Source organism: Scyliorhinus torazame, chromosome 17 (assembly GCF_047496885.1).
Source record: "Scyliorhinus torazame isolate Kashiwa2021f chromosome 17, sScyTor2.1, whole genome shotgun sequence".
NCBI classification, from domain to species: domain Eukaryota; kingdom Metazoa; phylum Chordata; class Chondrichthyes; order Carcharhiniformes; family Scyliorhinidae; genus Scyliorhinus; species Scyliorhinus torazame.
In genome coordinates this window covers 178280254-178299023 of record NC_092723.1, presented here as the reverse complement: position 1 = coordinate 178299023, position 18770 = coordinate 178280254, and the positions used below count along the sequence as shown (strand labels likewise).

General features: G+C 45.3%; 1 protein-coding gene across 1 annotated transcript in view; it reads right to left on the bottom strand.

The window, feature by feature from the left end:
- clec16a (C-type lectin domain containing 16A) overlaps positions 1 to 18770 on the bottom strand; it is a 324098-nt gene that overhangs the window by 21337 nt on the left and 283991 nt on the right. The window contains exon 23 of the mRNA XM_072481721.1: positions 6175 to 6330. Within this exon, the coding sequence (XP_072337822.1) occupies positions 6175 to 6330 (156 nt within the window). The remainder of the gene's footprint in view (positions 1 to 6174; positions 6331 to 18770) is intronic.

Below are 18770 nucleotides of genomic sequence, written 5' to 3'. Positions count from 1 at the left end.
GGAAGATGACCATCAATGCATCCACTATTTCTAGAGCCACTTCCTTACGTACTCTGGGAGGTAGATTATCGGGACCTGGGGATTTATCAACCTTCAACCCCATCAATTTTCCTAACACTATTTCTTTGAGAAGGTGACTGAACAGGTAGACGAGGGTAGAGCAGTTGATGTGGTGTATATGGATTTCAGTAAAGCGTTTGATAAGGTTCCCCACGGTAGGCTATTGCAGAAAATACGGAGGCTGGGGATTGAGGGTGATTTAGAGATGTGGATCAGATATTGGCTAGCTGAAAGAAGACAGAGGGTGGTGGTTGATGGGAAATGTTCAGAATGGAGTTCAGTTACAAGTGGCGTACCACAAGGATCTGTTCTGGGGCCGTTGCTGTTTGTCATTTTTATCAATGACCTAGAGGAGGGCGCAGAAGGGTGAGTGAGTAAATTTGCAGACGACACTAAAGTCGGTGGTGTTGTCGACAGTGCGGAAGGATGTAGCAGGTTACAGAGGGACATAGATAAGTTGCAGAGCTGGGCTGAGAGGTGGCAAATGGAGTTTAATGTAGAGAAGTGTGAGGTGATTCATTTTGGAAGGAATAACAGGAATGCGGAATATTTGGCTAATGGTAAAATTCTTGGAAGTGTGGATGAGCAGAGGGATCTCGGTGTCCATGTACATAGATCCCTGAAAGTTGCCACCCAGGTTGATAGGGTTGTGAAGAAGGCCTATGGAGTGTTGGCCTTTATTGGTAGAGGGATTGAGTTCCGGAGTCATGAGGTCATGTTGCAGCTGTACAAAACTCTGGTACGGCCGCATTTCGAGTATTGCGTACAGTTCTGGTCACCGCATTATAGGAAGGACGTGGAAGCTTTGGAACGGGTGCAGAGGAGATTTACCAGGATATTGCCTGGTATGGAGGGAAAATCTTATGAGGAAAGGCTGATGGACTTGAGGTTGTTTTCGTTAGAGAGAACAAGGTTAAGAGGAGACTTAATACAGGCATACAAAATGATCAGGGGGTTAGATAGGGTGGACAGTGAGAGCCTTCTCCCGCGGATGGAAATGGCTAGCACGAGGGGACATAGCCTTAAACTGAGGGGTAATAGATATAGGACAGAGGTCAGAGGTAGTTTTTTTACGCAAAGAGTGGTGAGGCTGTGGAATGCCCTACCTACAACAGTAGTGAACTCGCCAACATTGAGGGCATTTAAAAGTTTATTGGACAAGCATATGGATGATAATGGCATAGTGTAGGTTAGATGGCTTTTGTTTTTTTGACTTCCCATGTCGGTGCAACATCGTGGGCCGAAGGGCCTGTACTGCGCTGTATCGTTCTATGTTCTATTAATATTGATCTCCTGTGATTATCACAGAATTTACAGTGCAGGAGGCCATTCAGCCCATCGAGTCTGCACCGGCTCTTGGAAAGAACACCCTACACCTCCACCCTATTCCCATAACGCAGTAACCCCACCCAACACCAAGGGCAATTTTGGACACTCAGGGCAATTTAGCATGGCCAATCCACCTAACCTGCACATCTTTGGACTGTGGGAGGAAACCGGAGCACCCAGAGGAAACCCGCGCACACATGGGGAGGATGTGCAGACTCCGCACAGACAGTGACCCAAGCCGGAATCGTACCTGGGACCCTGGAGCTGTGAAACAGTTGTGCTATCCACAATGCTACCGTGCTGCCCAGTTATCCAGAGACCCAGGGTAATGCTCTGGGGACCTGGATTTGAAACATACCATCGAAGATGGTGAAATTTGAATTTGGTAAAAATCTGAAATGGGGACCATGAAACCATTGTCGATTTGTTGTAAAATCCCACCTGGTTCACTTAATGTCCTTTAGAGAAGGAAACTGCCATCTTTACCTGGCATGGCCTACTTGTAACTCCAGACCCACAGCAATGTGGTTGACTCTTAACTCCCCTCTGAAATGGCCTAGCAAGCCACTCAGCTCAAGGGTAATTAGGGATGGGCAATTAATGCTGGCCTCTTCAACCATGTCCATGACCCACGAGTCAATAAAAATCTTTTTCAAAATCCACAGCAGAATACTGTGCGCAGGCAAGAACAGACCAAAAACCCTCCCCAGACATTTGTATTGAATGATGAAAGGGGAGCAGGTTACATTATAGGGGCTGGTTTAGCACAGTGGGCTAAACAGCTGACTTGTAATGCAGAACAAAGCCAGCAGCACGGGTTCAATTCCCGTACCGGCCTCCCCGAACAGGCGCCGGAATGTGCCGACTTAGGGGCTTTTCATAGTAACTTCACTGAAGTCTACTTGTGACAATAAGCGATTATTATTATTATTTACAAACAAGTCTGGGTGGTCTGGTGAACCCAAATCGAGCCAAGGTTGATAGATTTAGTCTTTAATGTCCTTTGATTGCAAGAATCCAATGTGAAATTAGTTTGAAAATGCTACTGCTTCTGTATTCCGTACTGCACACGTAGGTTAAATTTGGCTTTGCGTTCTTTGGCAATATTATTCTTGTAGATTTCAAAGCTGAAAACCTCAGAGGTCACATTGAATTTTCTGACAGTTTGAGGGCTCCAAACACACAGCCTGAAGAATCCATTCTTTAAATCCATCCGTGAGATTACAATTACGGGTGTTCTTGCAACTTCTCAGGTTAATGTGGAATTAATTTTTTCGGCAAGGCTGCCTTGATTGAAAAATATGAAGGAAATACTTCTTGCTAAAAATGAATAAGTTTGTGGTAGTACCAGGTATTGCGGTACCTAAGAGGCTGATGACCATTGGTTCGACCCAGGAGTCTACCATTGGCTGTTGCTATGTAGCTCCGCCCTGACAGGCGGAGTATAAGAACCGGTGCCGTCCCAGCAGCCTTCACTTTCTGTACCAAAGCTGCTGGGGAACAAGTTCCAGTAGATTAAAGCCTTCAGTTATGAAACCACTTCATCTTGAGTGTAATTGATCGCGCATCAACGTTAAGCGGTGGAATGTTGAGAAATGTTAAATGAAAGATACTGGAATGCGTGGTTGTAAATTTGTACTGATCTGAGTCCACATTTGAAGGTGGTGTGAAATGTGGAACAAGAGGTTTGCTGAGACTGTACTTTCCCAGTACAACAGCAGTGATTCGGTTTAGTATGTCACAGTGGTTGACAGAATAAAAATATATTATGCTCCCATAAGTTAGTGGACACCAAAATCACATTGCATTGCAATGTTAAAGAGCTGTCCTTATTTCATGTAAAATGATCAGAGCTTTACAGCTGTAATGTTAGTTGCAAATTAAACTTCTTCTGAATTTAGTCAAGTTGCAAATTGGAGAATTCAAATTCATGAATTGACAAACTGATTACATTTAATTTATAAATGACCAGCCAATCAACCAAGAGCTTTAGATGTCACAAAGGAACTGAACTGTGTTTAAGCTATCGTTCACAGAAAGGCCTTTAACCAGGGGTGGAGAGATGGAGTAGAAGATGGCATATAGCTAGGTACAGATGCCTTTACATATAATGGATGAGTCAAAGGGTTTATTTAAATTCAGTACTGCAAAAGCAAGCTCTGGAATTCACAAGAAGAATATTTGCACAGAATATCCCTGCAAAATTTAGCTTCTTGTCCAAGGGATAACAAACTACATCCAAGGAACACAAATCAATACAACATTATTAATATTTCAGACCCATTAGGTCAATGCTGTTGCCATCGAACCATTGTATTGAATCTTTTGCTCAACATTTACAAATCTGGGTGCTGTGTTTATTGACTGGAAACAACTCATAAAATATTATCCCATAAAACATCCACCAAAATGACTTGAACAACTGTAGTACAGGCGAACAATGAAACGTTCTGACTAAATCGTTCCGGTCAGGCAAGATTATGGTGACTGAGAAGAGGCTCATATATAAACAGTTGATGCATACAAAGTGTTGTCAGCACCCATTTGAAAAACATTCTGCTTCAGTCACATAACAACATAAACATCTCTAGTCTGTTCTATAACCAATTTCTTACAAAGATATGTTCAAATTGGCATTAATAAAAACTTACAGCCCTCAGAGAACTCTGTGCTCCCCTAATTCTGGCCACTCCTGCATTTCAGATTTCCACTACCCCACCACTGACACAATGACTTCAACTATGGGCCCCTAGTTCTGGAGCCCCCTGCATAAATCTCTCTGCCTCTCTCCTCTTTTACTCCTTAAAATCTATCTCTTGGCTAAACGTTTGGTCACATATCCCAATAACTCCTTTGATGTCAAATTTAAATTTGACAACATAATAAAATGGCTTTATAGAAATGTTAAGAGTGCTTTATAAATACTAATTGTCAATGTAAAACAAACTCCTACGTTTATGGGAGTGTGCACCTGAATGATACAATCCATATGAATGATTGTTTGCTACAATCCATATGAATGTTTGCTACAATCCATATGAATGATTGTTTGCTACTGGCATAGCACTTGGGCTGCTCCATCGAGCCTGGGAATTCTTGGGGATGGAAAAAAACAGGGCTCCTGCTTCTGGGTGAATCCGATACCTGTAGAATTATAAGCAAGCAAGAAGCAAGTGCATTCAGGAATACAGGAGAGGGAAGAAAACTGTCAGGAAACAAGGAAGGAGTAAAGATATCGTGCACTGCAGGTTGCAACACACAGTTTAAGATTCCCATAATACCTGTCGACTGATACTTTTACCTTGTGGCATGGGATGAATCAAAATGACCTCAGATGTGGTACTGCTTTTAGTAGTCCTAAGTTGTATTCTAAGATTACTGCAGAGTAAATATATGATTTTTGATAAAATAAAGTTTACTTTTTGATAAAATAGTTTTGTGTACACAAACCGCTTATCATCATTTTATGTGGTGCCGCTGGACGGTTTGCACATAAAAGTTAACCAGACAGAAAATAAACATATTTAGACAATAGTTGCCATAGGATCAGTGGCGCTATCCTTATCATTGCCACTTGGGGCTAAATTGCACAAAACTGGGGAAATAATGTGATGAACCTCCTATGTGCATGTCACATGGGAGGTAGGTTTCAGGTCCTGTGTTTCTTATTCACTACTTGGCTCAATCGCAACTGTGGCATCTTCAGGACATGTGCAGAGAAGGACAAATGCTTCCTTGCAAGCGGAGAGACTGGCCGTCTCCTGTGCCCCCATGATCAAGTTACATCATTTTATTGGTGGGTTAAGGTGCTGCATTGTGGGGTGATTCTGTCAACCACTGTGATATACTAAACTAACCGAATCGCTGCTGTTTTACTGGGGAGCTTTCCAAAAGAAAGTGAAATCTTTTGTGTTTTGCAGAAATTCAATTGTGCCGATTCCATCAAATAGCAGATTGGTCTCCTGCCATTTGAATCATAAACCTGTGATAAAGCTTCAAGGATAGCGACATTATCAATAAAAAGCAATCACTTCTCAAGAGTTAGATCCCTTCACCCTTTAGGGGCAGGTTAAATGTAGCTGGTCACTTTTTCCCAAAAATCTGTCACAACCTTTACACATCAAGCGGTTCAGTACATTTTAACCATCTCTTAAAATTGCTACTTTGTAAATCAGGCATTGGAGCTCAGCAATCTTGGAACACAAAGTCCTGTCTGTAGAAAAGGCTACTCAAATCCACAGTAGGGAGTAAATACTAGTGTTATCAAAGAACCATCTGTTGTGTTTTTTTTGTGATGCTTTCTTAAGCTTTGCAACATCATTTTCACATGATTATCACATGCTGAATTAATTTGAGCTACTTCTTAGAAACAGGACAATTAAAATATTACTTTACACACTTGCTCTCCAACTTCCAAGGAACTCATTTTGGTTTCTGCTACAATGTGCAATATTACACAACACGGTCACAGAAATACCACCAGCATGAATTTTGTACTTTGCTTTGGTTAATTAGCCTGCTTACATTTCAAAAGAAAGCAGAAACAAACTCTGCTTTGGAGAGCAAGTTTCATTGTGCTTCCTTGTGAGTGCAGCCTGAATGGGCCATCAGCTTAAGTGAGCTAATGGGGTGCGGGGTAAGAAGGCTTTTAAAATCGAAATTTGATACACTTACGTATTCATTACCATAGCAGGATAAAAGGCAATTTTATGGATTGTTCTACCACTTATCAATGCATTAACCAAGTCAATCTGTTCAGGATCTGAAAGATGCAGCAGAATTTACCTGTGGGGCTCTGAGTTGCGGAGGGAGTGGAGGTTGCGCTGGTGGTGATGGTATCGCTGCAGCCTGTGCTTGTAGTGATGGTACCACTAGAGGGTGGGGAAGGGGACGAAGCTGGAGAGGGGCTCTGCTGGTTTATGTGCTGCGCCACTGCAAATCCTAGAAAGCAGTTAAAGAAAACGTGTTTTTTTTTTTTACAATACAGGCCCTTCGATAATTTCCAACCTAAACAATTCAAGCTTGAAAGATTTCCTCCACCCCCCACCCCGCGGTCACATTTCTCTTTAGTATTGCTGTCACCCAAACTTTTAATCTACAGGACCTCATTTTTAATTATTTCATGGAGCGAGATTGGCGATTTAAAGAAATTCCATTTACGATGGCAATGAGTTAAATACAAGAAAGCAGCCCATTTCAGCGAATTTGGTGCAATCTATATTATTCAAGTATTGAAACATGACAAAGTGTTGCAGTTTAACTGTTTGTGCAACGTCCTAAGAGAGACCTCAAGATCAGAACTTGTCACTGCTATCCAATTTCAGCGCACCCTGACTAAAATAGAGAATAGTCTCACCCACATTGGCAAGTGTGGGTGAGCATTCAAGGACTTGGTCGTTAGAAATTAGAAATGTTGCCTGGCTCTAATTCATAGCTCATATGAATTTAAAAATCCATCTGGCCACCTGCTCAATTCTAAGCTTATACGTCAGGAGTACGAGGAGGATAAAATCCTATAATTTAGAAAACTTTTCAAAAACTTGGAAATCTAACATCTCTCTAATTCCACCGTGCAATGTTACCGTAGATTTCTAAGCTATATCACTGCATAGAAATGCATTGTCGAGTAAGACAGTTGAGCTTCAAGTGTTTCTGAAGCAGATACAGAATTCAAAATGTGGAAGAGAATTTCAAAACATCGAAAATAACAATTCTTGCATCAGCTACTTTAACTGGAACAGCCTGAGCCGGCCCGATCTGCAGTAGGTGACCTTAAGAGAGATCTTATCAGGAAATCAAAATGCGTTAAAATAATGCTGAGACATCAAAAAGTTTTCCTTAAGGAGGTGGTAATGTCACGGCAGCTTAACAAGGTTTCTAATTTAATCCAAACCTGATGACTTCTTAACCAAATATGGCACGCCTAGATTTGAAAAAACCCCAGCACATTTATGAACACACAATTGTTAGATTATTTACTGCAGACTCAAGATTTTAAATGAAAGTTCAACCTCTACATACAAATATCAGTCATCCACAAAGATAAAGTAAATGTTGCTGAATACAGTTCTTTCAGAAATCTATTTACATGCTCACTTTGGATCGCACCAAAGGGTAAGAAAGAGAAAATAAACTTTTTTTATATTAAGTGTGAGTTTCTTTCAAAAAGATACAAATACTTTGTCTACAGTGACTGACTGAACATTCGTTCAGCTTCCACATACACCAAGGTGAATGAAATGAAATGAAAATCGCTTGTCACAAGTAGGCTTCAAATGAAGTTACTGTGAAAAGCCCCTGGTCGCCACATTCCGGCGCCTGTTCGGGGAGGCTGGTACGGAAATTGAACCGTGCTGCTGGCCTGCTTAGTCTACTTTAAAAGCCAGTGATTTAGCCCAGTGTGCTAAACCAGTCCCTGGTTTGTGTAGGGCAGGTCAGCGTGTACCATTATTGTACCAAAATGTTTGTTTTCCTGGGCTGCTAGGTCAAGTCATTAATGCGGAGTGCAGGCATGCAGTTAGAATCCTTAAAAAAAAAGTCAAGTGAAATCTGATGAGGGGGTTATCGACCTGAAACGTTGACTGTATCTCTTTACACAGATGCTGCTAGATCTGGTGAGTATTTCCTGTATTTTCCTTTTGTACTTCAGATTTCCAATATCCACAGTATTTTGGCTACTGCCCCCGAGGTGGAGGAAGCCCTGCACCCTACCATTCTGTCAATAAAGCGTGTATTGAAGTATAATTGAATCCAAAACCGAACAACATATCTCATAAAGGCCCAAAGGAACAGGCCAATGGGGCTTGAGCGCAAGAAGGAATAAGGAACAGTTACGTACAGTTTTGCTCCTTTAAGGTGGTAGGCATGAACTGCGTGTTCAGTGCAGCAGACTGGTGCCACTGACACTTTTGAAGCACTCCTAACTGCCACCAACCTGGATGCCCAAGGCCCTTTATCCAGGAATATTAGAGGCAGGAATTTGGTTAAGGACATTACCGCAAACCTTGAAATCTCAACCATGCATGTTTGCAAAGAAAATTATCCAAAGCTGCTGTCTTGACCCTTACGTTGAAGGCAGTCATTGCAAATTTTTGGAAATATTACATAGTGCCATCTTTTTCAGTTTAATCACTATCCCTGGCTGCCAAAGAACCATGCTTTTGAAGCCTTGCTCATTTAGAAATTTGGCCCAGTTAGTTTGGTACAATGATACTCATTTCGAAGGCACTTCGAAAATACAACCTTCTGCCCAGTTATAAAAACCTTTAAAATCCTTTTCCAACATAATTGATGTTTTCAGGACTTTGGAGTGAAAGGGTTTGGGTTCAGTTGGAAAATAAAATATCAAGCAGTCTTCCAGGTGCCTCCTTTGTGGGAATCCTGCATAATACGTTTAATTAAAAGTCGGAATTTCATTTGTCCCAGTTTTCCCATCCCATTTTGATGTGGCACATGGGTCCTCTTCTATCCATGGATACTGCAAAGGCTATGGGTCCTGATAATATTCCGGCAATAGTACTGAAGATTTGTGCTCCAGAACTTGCCGCATCCCTAGCCAAGCTGTTCCAGTACAGCTACAACACTGGCATCTACCCGGCGATGTGGAAAATTGCCCAGGTGTCCTGTACACAAGTAACAGGATGAACCCAACCCAGCTAATTACCACCCTATCAGTCTACTCTCCATTAGCAAAGTGATGGAAGGAGTCATCAAGCAGCACTTATTCTGCAATAACCTGCTCACGGACGCTCAGTTTGGGTTCCGCCTGGGTCACTCAGCTCCTGACCTCATTACAGCCTTGGTTCAAACATGGACAAAAGCGCTGAATGCCAGAAGTGAGGTGAGAGTGACTGCCCTTGACATCAAGGCAGCATTTGACCGAGTATGGCATCAAGGAGCCCTAGCTAAACTGGAGTCAATGGGAATCCGCTGGTTGGAGTCATACCTGGCACAAAGGAATATGGTTGTGGTGGTTGGAGGTCAATCATCTCAACTCCAGGACATCACTGCAGGAGTTCCTCAGGATAGTGTCCTGGGCCCAACCATCTTAAGCTGCTTCATCAATGACCTGCCTTCCATCATAAGGTCAGAAGTGGGGGTGTTTGCGGATGTCTGCACAATGTTCAGCACCACTCGCGACTCCTCAGATAATGAAGCAGTCTGTGTCCAAATGCAGCAAGACCTGGACAATATCCAGGCTTGGCCTGACAAGTGGCAAGTTACATTCGCACCACACAAGTGTCAGGCAATGACCATCTCTGACAAGAGAGGATCTGACCATCGCCCCTTGACGTTCAATGGCATTACCATCGCTGAATCCTCCACAATAAGCATCCTGGGGGTTACCATTGATCAGAAACTGAACTGTACTAGCCACATTAATACTGTGGCTACCAGGGCAGGTCAAAGGCTAGGAATCCTAAGGTAAGTAACTCACTTCCAGACTCCCCAAAGTCTGCCCACCATCTACAAGGCACAAGTCAGGAGTGTAATGGAATACTCTCCACTTGCCTGGATGAGTGCAGCTCCAACAACACTCAAGAAGCTCAACACCATCCAGGACAAAGCAGCCTGCTTGATTGCTCCCCCTTCCACAAACATTCAAACCCTCCACCATCGACGAACAGTGGCAACCGTGTGTACCATCTGCAAGATGTACTGCAGTAACTCGCCAAGGTTCCTTAGATAGCACCTTCCAAACCCACGACCAGTACCATCTATAAGGACAAGAGCAGCAGATATTTGGGAACCCCACCACCTGGAGGTTCCCCTCCAAGCCACTCACTACCCTGACTTGGAAATATATCGCCGTTCTTTCACTGGGACAAAATCCTGGAACTCCCTCCCTAACAGCAGTACCCACACCTGAAAGACTGCAGTGGTTCAAGAAGGCAACTCGTCACCACCTTCTGATGGGCAACTAGGGATGGGCAATAAATGCTGGCCTAAACAGCGACGTCCACATCCCGCAAATGATTAAAAAAAAAGACCACATCGCTAAAATAGTTAGGCTGGACGAGAACTTCTTAAAGTTCTCATTCTCCCCACCCATACAATACGGTTTGTCTAAGATGGTTTGAAAATTGAAGGGGGGAAAAAAAAAAAAATCAATGCTAGATTTCACAGGAGAATTGCGAAAACTGCAAACACTTTTCAAAATTATTGCGATCATCTGGGAAGTACAATATTTTACACCGCTGTAGAACCAAGGTACAGAAAATAGAGCACCAAGATGAAGAGCAAGGGAAGCTAAATAACTCTGAACATTATTCATTGTGTCGTCAGAAACACAAGTGATGCAGAAGGGATGAATGATTTACTCGAGCAGGTGGAGGCTGATGGTATAAGGACAAGAGCAGCAGATATTTGGGAACCCCACCACCTGGAGGTTCCCCTCCAAGCTAATCTGGACAGAATTAAAATGTTTCAACGCAAGAGTTCATGGTTGTGTTTCAAACTGCTGCCTGTCCGAGGAATGTTCCCGTTTTACAAATTGGCTACATCTTTCAATACTACAAAGTACAAGACAGCTTACTAATGGTACTGTCAAATTAAGCATTCAAACAAAAACTGCAGAAATTAGAAATTTGAAACAAAAACAGAAAATGTTGCAAACACCGGACAAATCAGTCAGCATTTGTGGAGAGAAGACAAGTCGACATCTTGGAGGTATAAAGAAGGGTCGGCACCCTTGTCTTGTTTGTTCTGTCCACAGATTGCGATCGACATGTTATGCATTTCTATGCATTTCAAACACTTCCTATTTTAAATTAAGCACAAACTGAATTGAAGAACAACATTTGAAAATACAGAACCTCCATTTAACTCCCATGTCATTATATTCACAACAACACACACATTAATGCTATCGTCCTGGTTATGATGATGAATAATGACTGACGATAGATATTTTCTGTTGGAACCAATCTCATTTTAACAAAGTCTAGCCACAAAGCAATTAGATGCCGTTTGTGTAAAACACTACCATTGGTCCCAATTGCCAAGCCCGATCGACACTGCTGAACTATTAGAGAAAAATCATTAACACTAATTCTAGTAGTGCTATCAGGGGACGAGTGAAAGTAGATCAATCAATTTATTAAGAGTCTGCCTCATTACACCACATTGTTATATAGCTGTTAGAAATGATACCATTAACGTGTGTAGGAGAATTAACCTTCTTAAAGTTATTAATTAGTAGTACTTACCTTCCACCGAGAGGGCATTAATAAAGTAAAGAACAAGTTTAAAGCTTTGATCAGAGTTGCTTGATAGCAGCCTAATGTTCATATATGTTGCCACAAATGCTTTTATTTAAGATCCTACGAGTGGATACAGGTGCAAGTGTTTACAGAGAAATCTAACGGAGTAAAGTATCAGGAAGGCTCTGATAACATTGCTGTACACCAAAGGCATTTAGGGGTACAGTATTAGTGATTCATTGAACTATACTATTTCATGTATGCAGGTGAGTTTATATCCGTCTGCAGCAGTGTTACGGAGTTCTTTTGCAACGTGGCGAGTCACATGCAGGTTTGTACTTCAAACGATGAAGCAACAAAATCTATTCACCGCTGCACGAGTATTAACACAAGAGATGTGACTAAGAAACATACAGAACGGTGTTTGGGGTGTATGGCGCCTGAATCAATGGTCAGACACTTGTTTCTATGATTCACTAGAGGTGGTGTTACACTACAAGTGCTGGCATTGTTGCTATACAGATTAACCAGTATAAATGACAATGCTAAAACAAACACTCAAGACCGTTCACAGATTAAATAGCTAAAAGCAAAGGTGCAGATGGTGGGCAGAACTTTTTAAAATAATCTTTATTAGTGTCACAAGTAGGCTTACATTAACACTGTAATGAAGTTACTGTGAAAAGCCCCTAGTCGCCACATTCCAGCGCCTGTTCGGGCACACAGAGGGAGAATTCAGAATGTCCAATTCACCTAACAGCATGTCTTTAGGGACTTGTGGGAGGAAACCGGAGCACCCAGAGGAATTCACGCAAACACGTGGAGAACATGCAGATTCCGCACAGACAGTGATCCAAGGCGGGAATCGAACCCAGGTCCCTGGCGCTGTGAAGCAACAGTACTAACCACTGTGCTACCGTGCCGCCCACAGCAGAACCTGCAGTAGCACTTGTTTGACTGCATTGATGTTAGTTGCCTTACAGTATTGCATAACAGCTCTTATTCATTCACTGGTCTGGCCAGTAAATGGTGGAAGGTTTTCATACAATGGAAGGATCACTACTGAGCCCAATCTCAACCTTCCACAATATTCAAATTCATGAACATAAAAAACAGAATTGCTGGAGAGCTGCACTCCCTGGAACTCTCTCCCTAAATCCATCCAGTTGTCACACTCGCCACTCTCAAAAACCATTGAGATTTAGCCTCACCAATCAACCTGATTGATCCGCTGATTACTGTCCAGCATTGGTTTCTTTTCAGCTTGGGATATACTATGCCAAATGCACCTCAGAAATTTTTTTTTTTTTTTTTTAAATAATATTTTATTGAAAATTTTTGGTCAACCAACACAGTACATTGTGCATCCTTTACACAACATTGTAACAATACAGATAATAATGACCTTTTTTATTTAAACAAAAACAACAACAAATAAATAAATATTAAATAACAAAAAATAGAAACTAGCCCTAATTGGCAACTGCCTTGTCTCAGGCCACACCCCCCCCCATCCCCCCCATCCCTCCCCCCCAAATCCTGGGCCGCTGCTGCTGCCTTCTTTGTTTTCCCCCATCTATCTTTCCGCAAGATATTCGACGAACGGTTGCCACCGCCTAGTAAACCCTTGAGCCGACCCCCTTAGGACGAACTTAATCCGCTCTAACTTTATGAACCCCGCCATATCATTTATCCAGGTCTCCACCCCCGGGGGCTTGGCTTCTTTCCACATTAGCAATATTCTGCACCGGGCTACTAGGGACGCAAAGGCCAAAACATCGGCCTCTTTCGCCTCCTGCACTCCCGGCTCTTGTGCAACCCCAAATATAGCCAACCCCCAGCTTGGTTCGACCCGGACTCCTACTACTTTCGAAAGCACCTTTGTCACCCCCATCCAAAACGCCTGTAGTGCCGGGCATGACCAAAACATATGGGTATGATTCGCTGGGCTTCTCGAGCACCTCGCACACCTATCCTCCACCCCAAAAAATGTACTGAGCCGTGTTCCAGTCATATGTGCCCTGTGTAATACCTTAAACTGAATCAGGCTTAGCCTGGCACGAGGACGACGAGTTTACCCTGTTTAGGGCATCTGCCCACATCCCCTCCTCGATCTCCTCCCCTAGCTCTTCTTCCCATTTCCCTTTTAGTTCATCCATCATAGTCTCCCCTTCGTCTCTCATTTCCCTATATATATATCCGACACCTTACCGTCCCCCACCCATTTCTTTGAGATGACTCTGTCCTGCACCTCTTGTGTCGGGAGCTGCGGGAATTCCCTCACCTGTTGCCTCGCAAAAGCCCTCAGTTGCATATACCTGAATGCATTCCCTTGGGGCAACCCATATTTCTCGGTCAGCGCTCCCAAACTCGCAAACTTCCCATCCACAAATAGATCTTTCAATTGCGTTATACCTGCTCTTTGCCACATTCCATATCCCCCATCCATTCCCCCCGGGGCAAACCTATGGTTGTTTCTTATCGGGGACCCCCCCAGTGCTCCGGTCTTTCCCCTATGTCGTCTCCACTGTCCCCAAATCTTCAGTGTAGCTACCACCACCGGACTCGTGGTATAGTTCCTTGGTGAGAACGGCAATGGGGCTGTCACCATAGCCTGCAGGCTGGTCCCCCTACAGGACGCCCTCTCTAATCTCTTCCACGCCGCTCCTTCCTCCTCTCCCATCCACTTACTCACCATTGAAATATTAGCGGCCCAATAATATTCACTTAGGCTCGGTAGTGCCAGCCCCCCCCTATCCCTACTACGCTGTAAGAATCCCTTCCTCACTCTCGGAGTCTTCCCGGCCCAAACAAAACCCATGATACTCTTTTCTATCCTTTTGAAAAAAGCCTTCGTGATCACCACCGGGAGGCACTGAAACACAAAGAGGAATCTCGGGAGGACCACCATCTTAACCGCCTGCACCCTCCCTGCCATTGACAATGCTACCATATCCCATCTCTTGAAATCTTCCTCCATCTGTTCCACCAACCGCGTCAAATTTAGCCTGTGCAATGTGCCCCAATTCTTAGCTATCTGGATCCCCAGGTAACGAAAGTCTCTTGTTACCTTCCTCAACGGTAGGTCTTCTATTTCTCTACTCTGCTCCCCTGGATGCACCACAAACAGCTCACTCTTCCCCATGTTCAATTTATACCCTGAAAAATCTCCAAATTCCCCAAGTATCCGCATTATTTCTGGCATCCCCTCCGCTGGATCCGCCACATATAGTAGCAGATCATCCGCATATAAAGATACCCGGTGTTCTTCTCCTCCCCTAAGTATTCCCCTCCATCTCTTGGAACCTCTCAGCGCTATCGCCAGGGGCTCAATCGCCAGTGCAAACAGTAATGGGGACAGAGGACATCCCTGCCTTGTCCCTCTATGGAGCCGAAAACATGCCGATCCCCGTCCATTCGTGACCACACTCGCCACTGGGGCCCTATACAACAGCTGCACCCATCTAACATACCCCTCTCCGAACCCAAATCTCCTCAACACCTCCCACAGATAATCCCATTCCACTCTATCAAATGCTTTCTCGGCATCCATCGCCACTACTATCTCCGTTTCACCCTCTGGTGGGGCCATCATCATTACCCCTAACAACCTCCGTATGTTCGTGTTCAGCTGTCTCCCCTTCACAAACCCAGTTTGGTCCTCATGAACCACCCCCGGGACACATTCCTCTATTCTCATTGCCATTACCTTGGCATCCACATTGAGGAGGGAAATTGGTCTGTAGGACCCGCATTGTAGCGGATCCTTTTCCTTCTTTAAAAGAAGCGATATCGTTGCTTCTGACATAGTCGGGGGCAGTTGTCCCCTTTCCTTTGCCTCGTTAAAGGTCCTCGTCAGTAGCGGGGCGAGCAAGTCCAAATATTTTCTGTAAAATTCAACTGGGAATCCGTCCGGTCCCGGGGCCTTTCCCGTCTGCATGTTCCTAATTCCTTTCACCACTTCTTCTACCGTGATCTGTGCTCCCAATCCCATCCTTTCCTGCTCTTCCACCTTGGGAATTTCCAGCCAATCCAAAAAATCCATCATTCTCTCCCTCCCATCCGGGGGTTGAGCTTCATACAATTTTTTATAAAATGTCTTGAACACTTCATTCACTCTCTCCGCTCCCCGCTCCGTCTCTCCATCTTCGTCTCTCACCCCCCCATTTCCCTCGCTGCTCCCCTTTTCCTCAATTGGTGTGCCAGCAATCTGCTCGCCTTCTCTCCATATTCATACTGTACACCCTGCGCCTTCCTCCATTGTGCCTCTGCAGTGCCTGTGGTCAGCAAGTCAAATTCCACATGCAGCCTTTGCCTTTCCCTATACAGTCCCTCCTCCGGTGCTTCCGCATATTGTCTGTCCACCCTCAAAAGTTCTTGCAGCAACCGCTCCCGTTCCTTACTCTCCTGCTTCCCTTTATGTGTCCTTATTGATATCAGCTCCCCCCTAACCACCGCCTTCAACGCCTCCCAGACCACTCCCACCTGAACCTCCCCATTGTCATTGAGTTCCAAGTACTTTTCAATGCATCCCCTCACCCTTAGGCACACCCCCTCATCCGCCATTAGTCCCATGTCCATTCTCCAGGGTGGACGCCCTCTTGTTTCCTCCCCTATCTCCAAGTCTACCCAGTGTGGGGCATGATCCGAAATGGCTATAGCCGTATATTCCGTTCCCCTCACCCTCGGGATCAATGCCCTACCCAACACAAAAAAGTCTATGCGTGAATAGACTTTATGGACATAGGAGAAAAATAAGAACTCCTTACTCCTAGGTCTACTGAATCTCCACGGGTCCACCCCTCCCATCTGCTCCATAAAATCCTTAAGCACCTTGGCTGCTGCCGGCCTCCTACCAGTCCTGGACTTCGACCTATCCAGCCTTGGTTCCAACACCGTGTTGAAGTCTCCCCCCATTATCAGCTTTCCGGTCTCTAGGTCTGGGATGCGTCCTAGCATTCGCCTCATAAAATTGGCATCGTCCCAATTCGGGGCATACACGTTTACCAACACCACCATCTCTCCCTGTAATTTGCCACTCACCATCACATATCTGCCCCCGTTATCCGCCACTATAGTCTTTGCCTCGAACATTACCCGCTTCCCCACTAATATAGCCACCCCCCTGTTTTTCGCATCCAGCCCTGAATGGAACACCTGCCCTACCCATCCTTTGCGCAACCTAACCTGGTCTATCAGTTTCAGGTGCGTTTCCTGTAACATAACCACATCTGCTTTAAGTTTCTTAAGGTGTGCGAGTACTCGTGCCCTCTTTATCGGCCCGTTAAGCCCCCTCACGTTCCACGTGATCAGCCGAGTTGGGGGGCTTCCCACCCCCCCCCCTTGCCGGTTAGCCATCATCTTTTTCCAGCTTCTCACCCAGTTCCCACGCAGCTGTATTTCTCCCAGACGGTGCCCCCCCGCCCATCCTTTCCCGTACCCACTCCCCCCTTTCCCCAGCAGCAGCAACCCAGTAATTCCCCCCCCCCCCCCCCGCTAGCGTAATTACTCCCCCCATGTTGCTCCCAGAAGTCAGCAAACTCTGGCTGACCTCGGCTTCCCCCCGTGATCACGGCTCGCCCCATGCGGCGCCCCCTCCTTCCTGCTTCTCTATTCCCGCCATAATTATCATAGCGCGGGAACCAAGCCCGCGCCTCTCCCTCGGCCCCGCCTCCCATGGCCAACGCCCCATCTCCTCTCCCTCCCCACCTCCCCCCATCACCACCTGTGGGAGAAAGAAAAGTTACCATGCCGCAGGATTAATCATACAATCCCTCTTCGCCCCCCCCCCCACCACTTTGTCCAAACGTTCATTTTCGTAGTCCAATCATTCCAATTTTTCTTCTACAATAAAAGTCCACGCTTCATCCGCCGTCTCAAAGTAGTGGTGCCTCCCTTGATATGTGACCCACAGTCTTGCCGGTTGCAGCATTCCAAATTTTATCTTCTTTTTGTGAAGTACCGCTTTGGCCCGATTAAAGCTCGCCCTCCTTCTCGCCACCTCCGCACTCCAATCTTGATAGACGCGGATCACCGCGTTCTCCCATTTACTACACCGAGTTTTCTTCGCCCATCTAAGGACCATTTCTCTATCCTTAAAACGGAGAAATCTCACCACTATGGCTCTGGGAGCTTCTCCTGCTCTCGATCCTCGCACCATAACTCGGTATGCTCCCTCCACCTCCAACGGACCCGTCGGGGCCTCCACTCCCATTAACGAGTGCAGCATCGTGCTCACATATGCCCCGACGTCCGCCCCCTCCACACCTTCAGGAAGGCCAAGAATCCTCAAGTTGTTCCTCCTTGCGTTGTTTTCCAGTGCCTCCAACCTCTCCACAGATCGTTTCTGGTGTGCCTCCTGTATCTCCGACTTCACCACCAGGCCCTGTATATCGTTTTCATTCTCTGCTGCTTTCGCCTTCACGACCCGAAGCTCCTGCTCCTGGGTCTTTTGTTCCTCTTTCAGCCCTTCAATCGCCTGTAATATCGGGGCCAACAACTCTTTCTTCATTTCCTTTTTTATCTCCTCCACGCAGCGTTTCAAAAACTCTTGTTGTTCAGGGCCCCATATGAAACTGCCACCTTCCGACGCCATCTTGGTTTCTGCTTGCCTTCCTTGCCGTTGTTCCAAAGGATCCGCTGCAATCCGGCCACTTTCCTCTCCTTTTTCCATCCGTGTCCAGGGGGAACACCCTTCTGGTTTACCGCACGGTGTTTTTAGCCGTTAAAATTGCCGTTGGGGCTCCTATCAAGAGCCCAAAAGTCCGTTCCACCGGGAGCTGCCGAAACGTGCGACTTAGCTGGTCATCGCCACACCCGGAAAGTGCACCTCAGAAATTTAAGTTGCTAGAGGAGCTGAAAGGGAAATGGGAAGAGCAGCTGGGGGAGGAGATTGAGGAGGGGCTGTGGGCTGACGCCCTACGTAGGGTAAACTCATCGTCCTCGTGTGCCAGGCTAAGCCTGATACAATTCAAGGTTCTACACAGGGTGCATTTGACTGGAGCACGGCTCAGTATATTGTTCTAGGTAGAGGATAGGTGTGGGAGATGCTCGAGAAGCCCAGCAAATCACACCCACATGTTCTGGTCATGCCCGACACTACAGGGGTTCTGGGTGGGGGTGGCAAAGGTGCTTTTGAAGGTGGTGGGGGTCCGGGTCGAACCAAACTGGGGGTTGGCT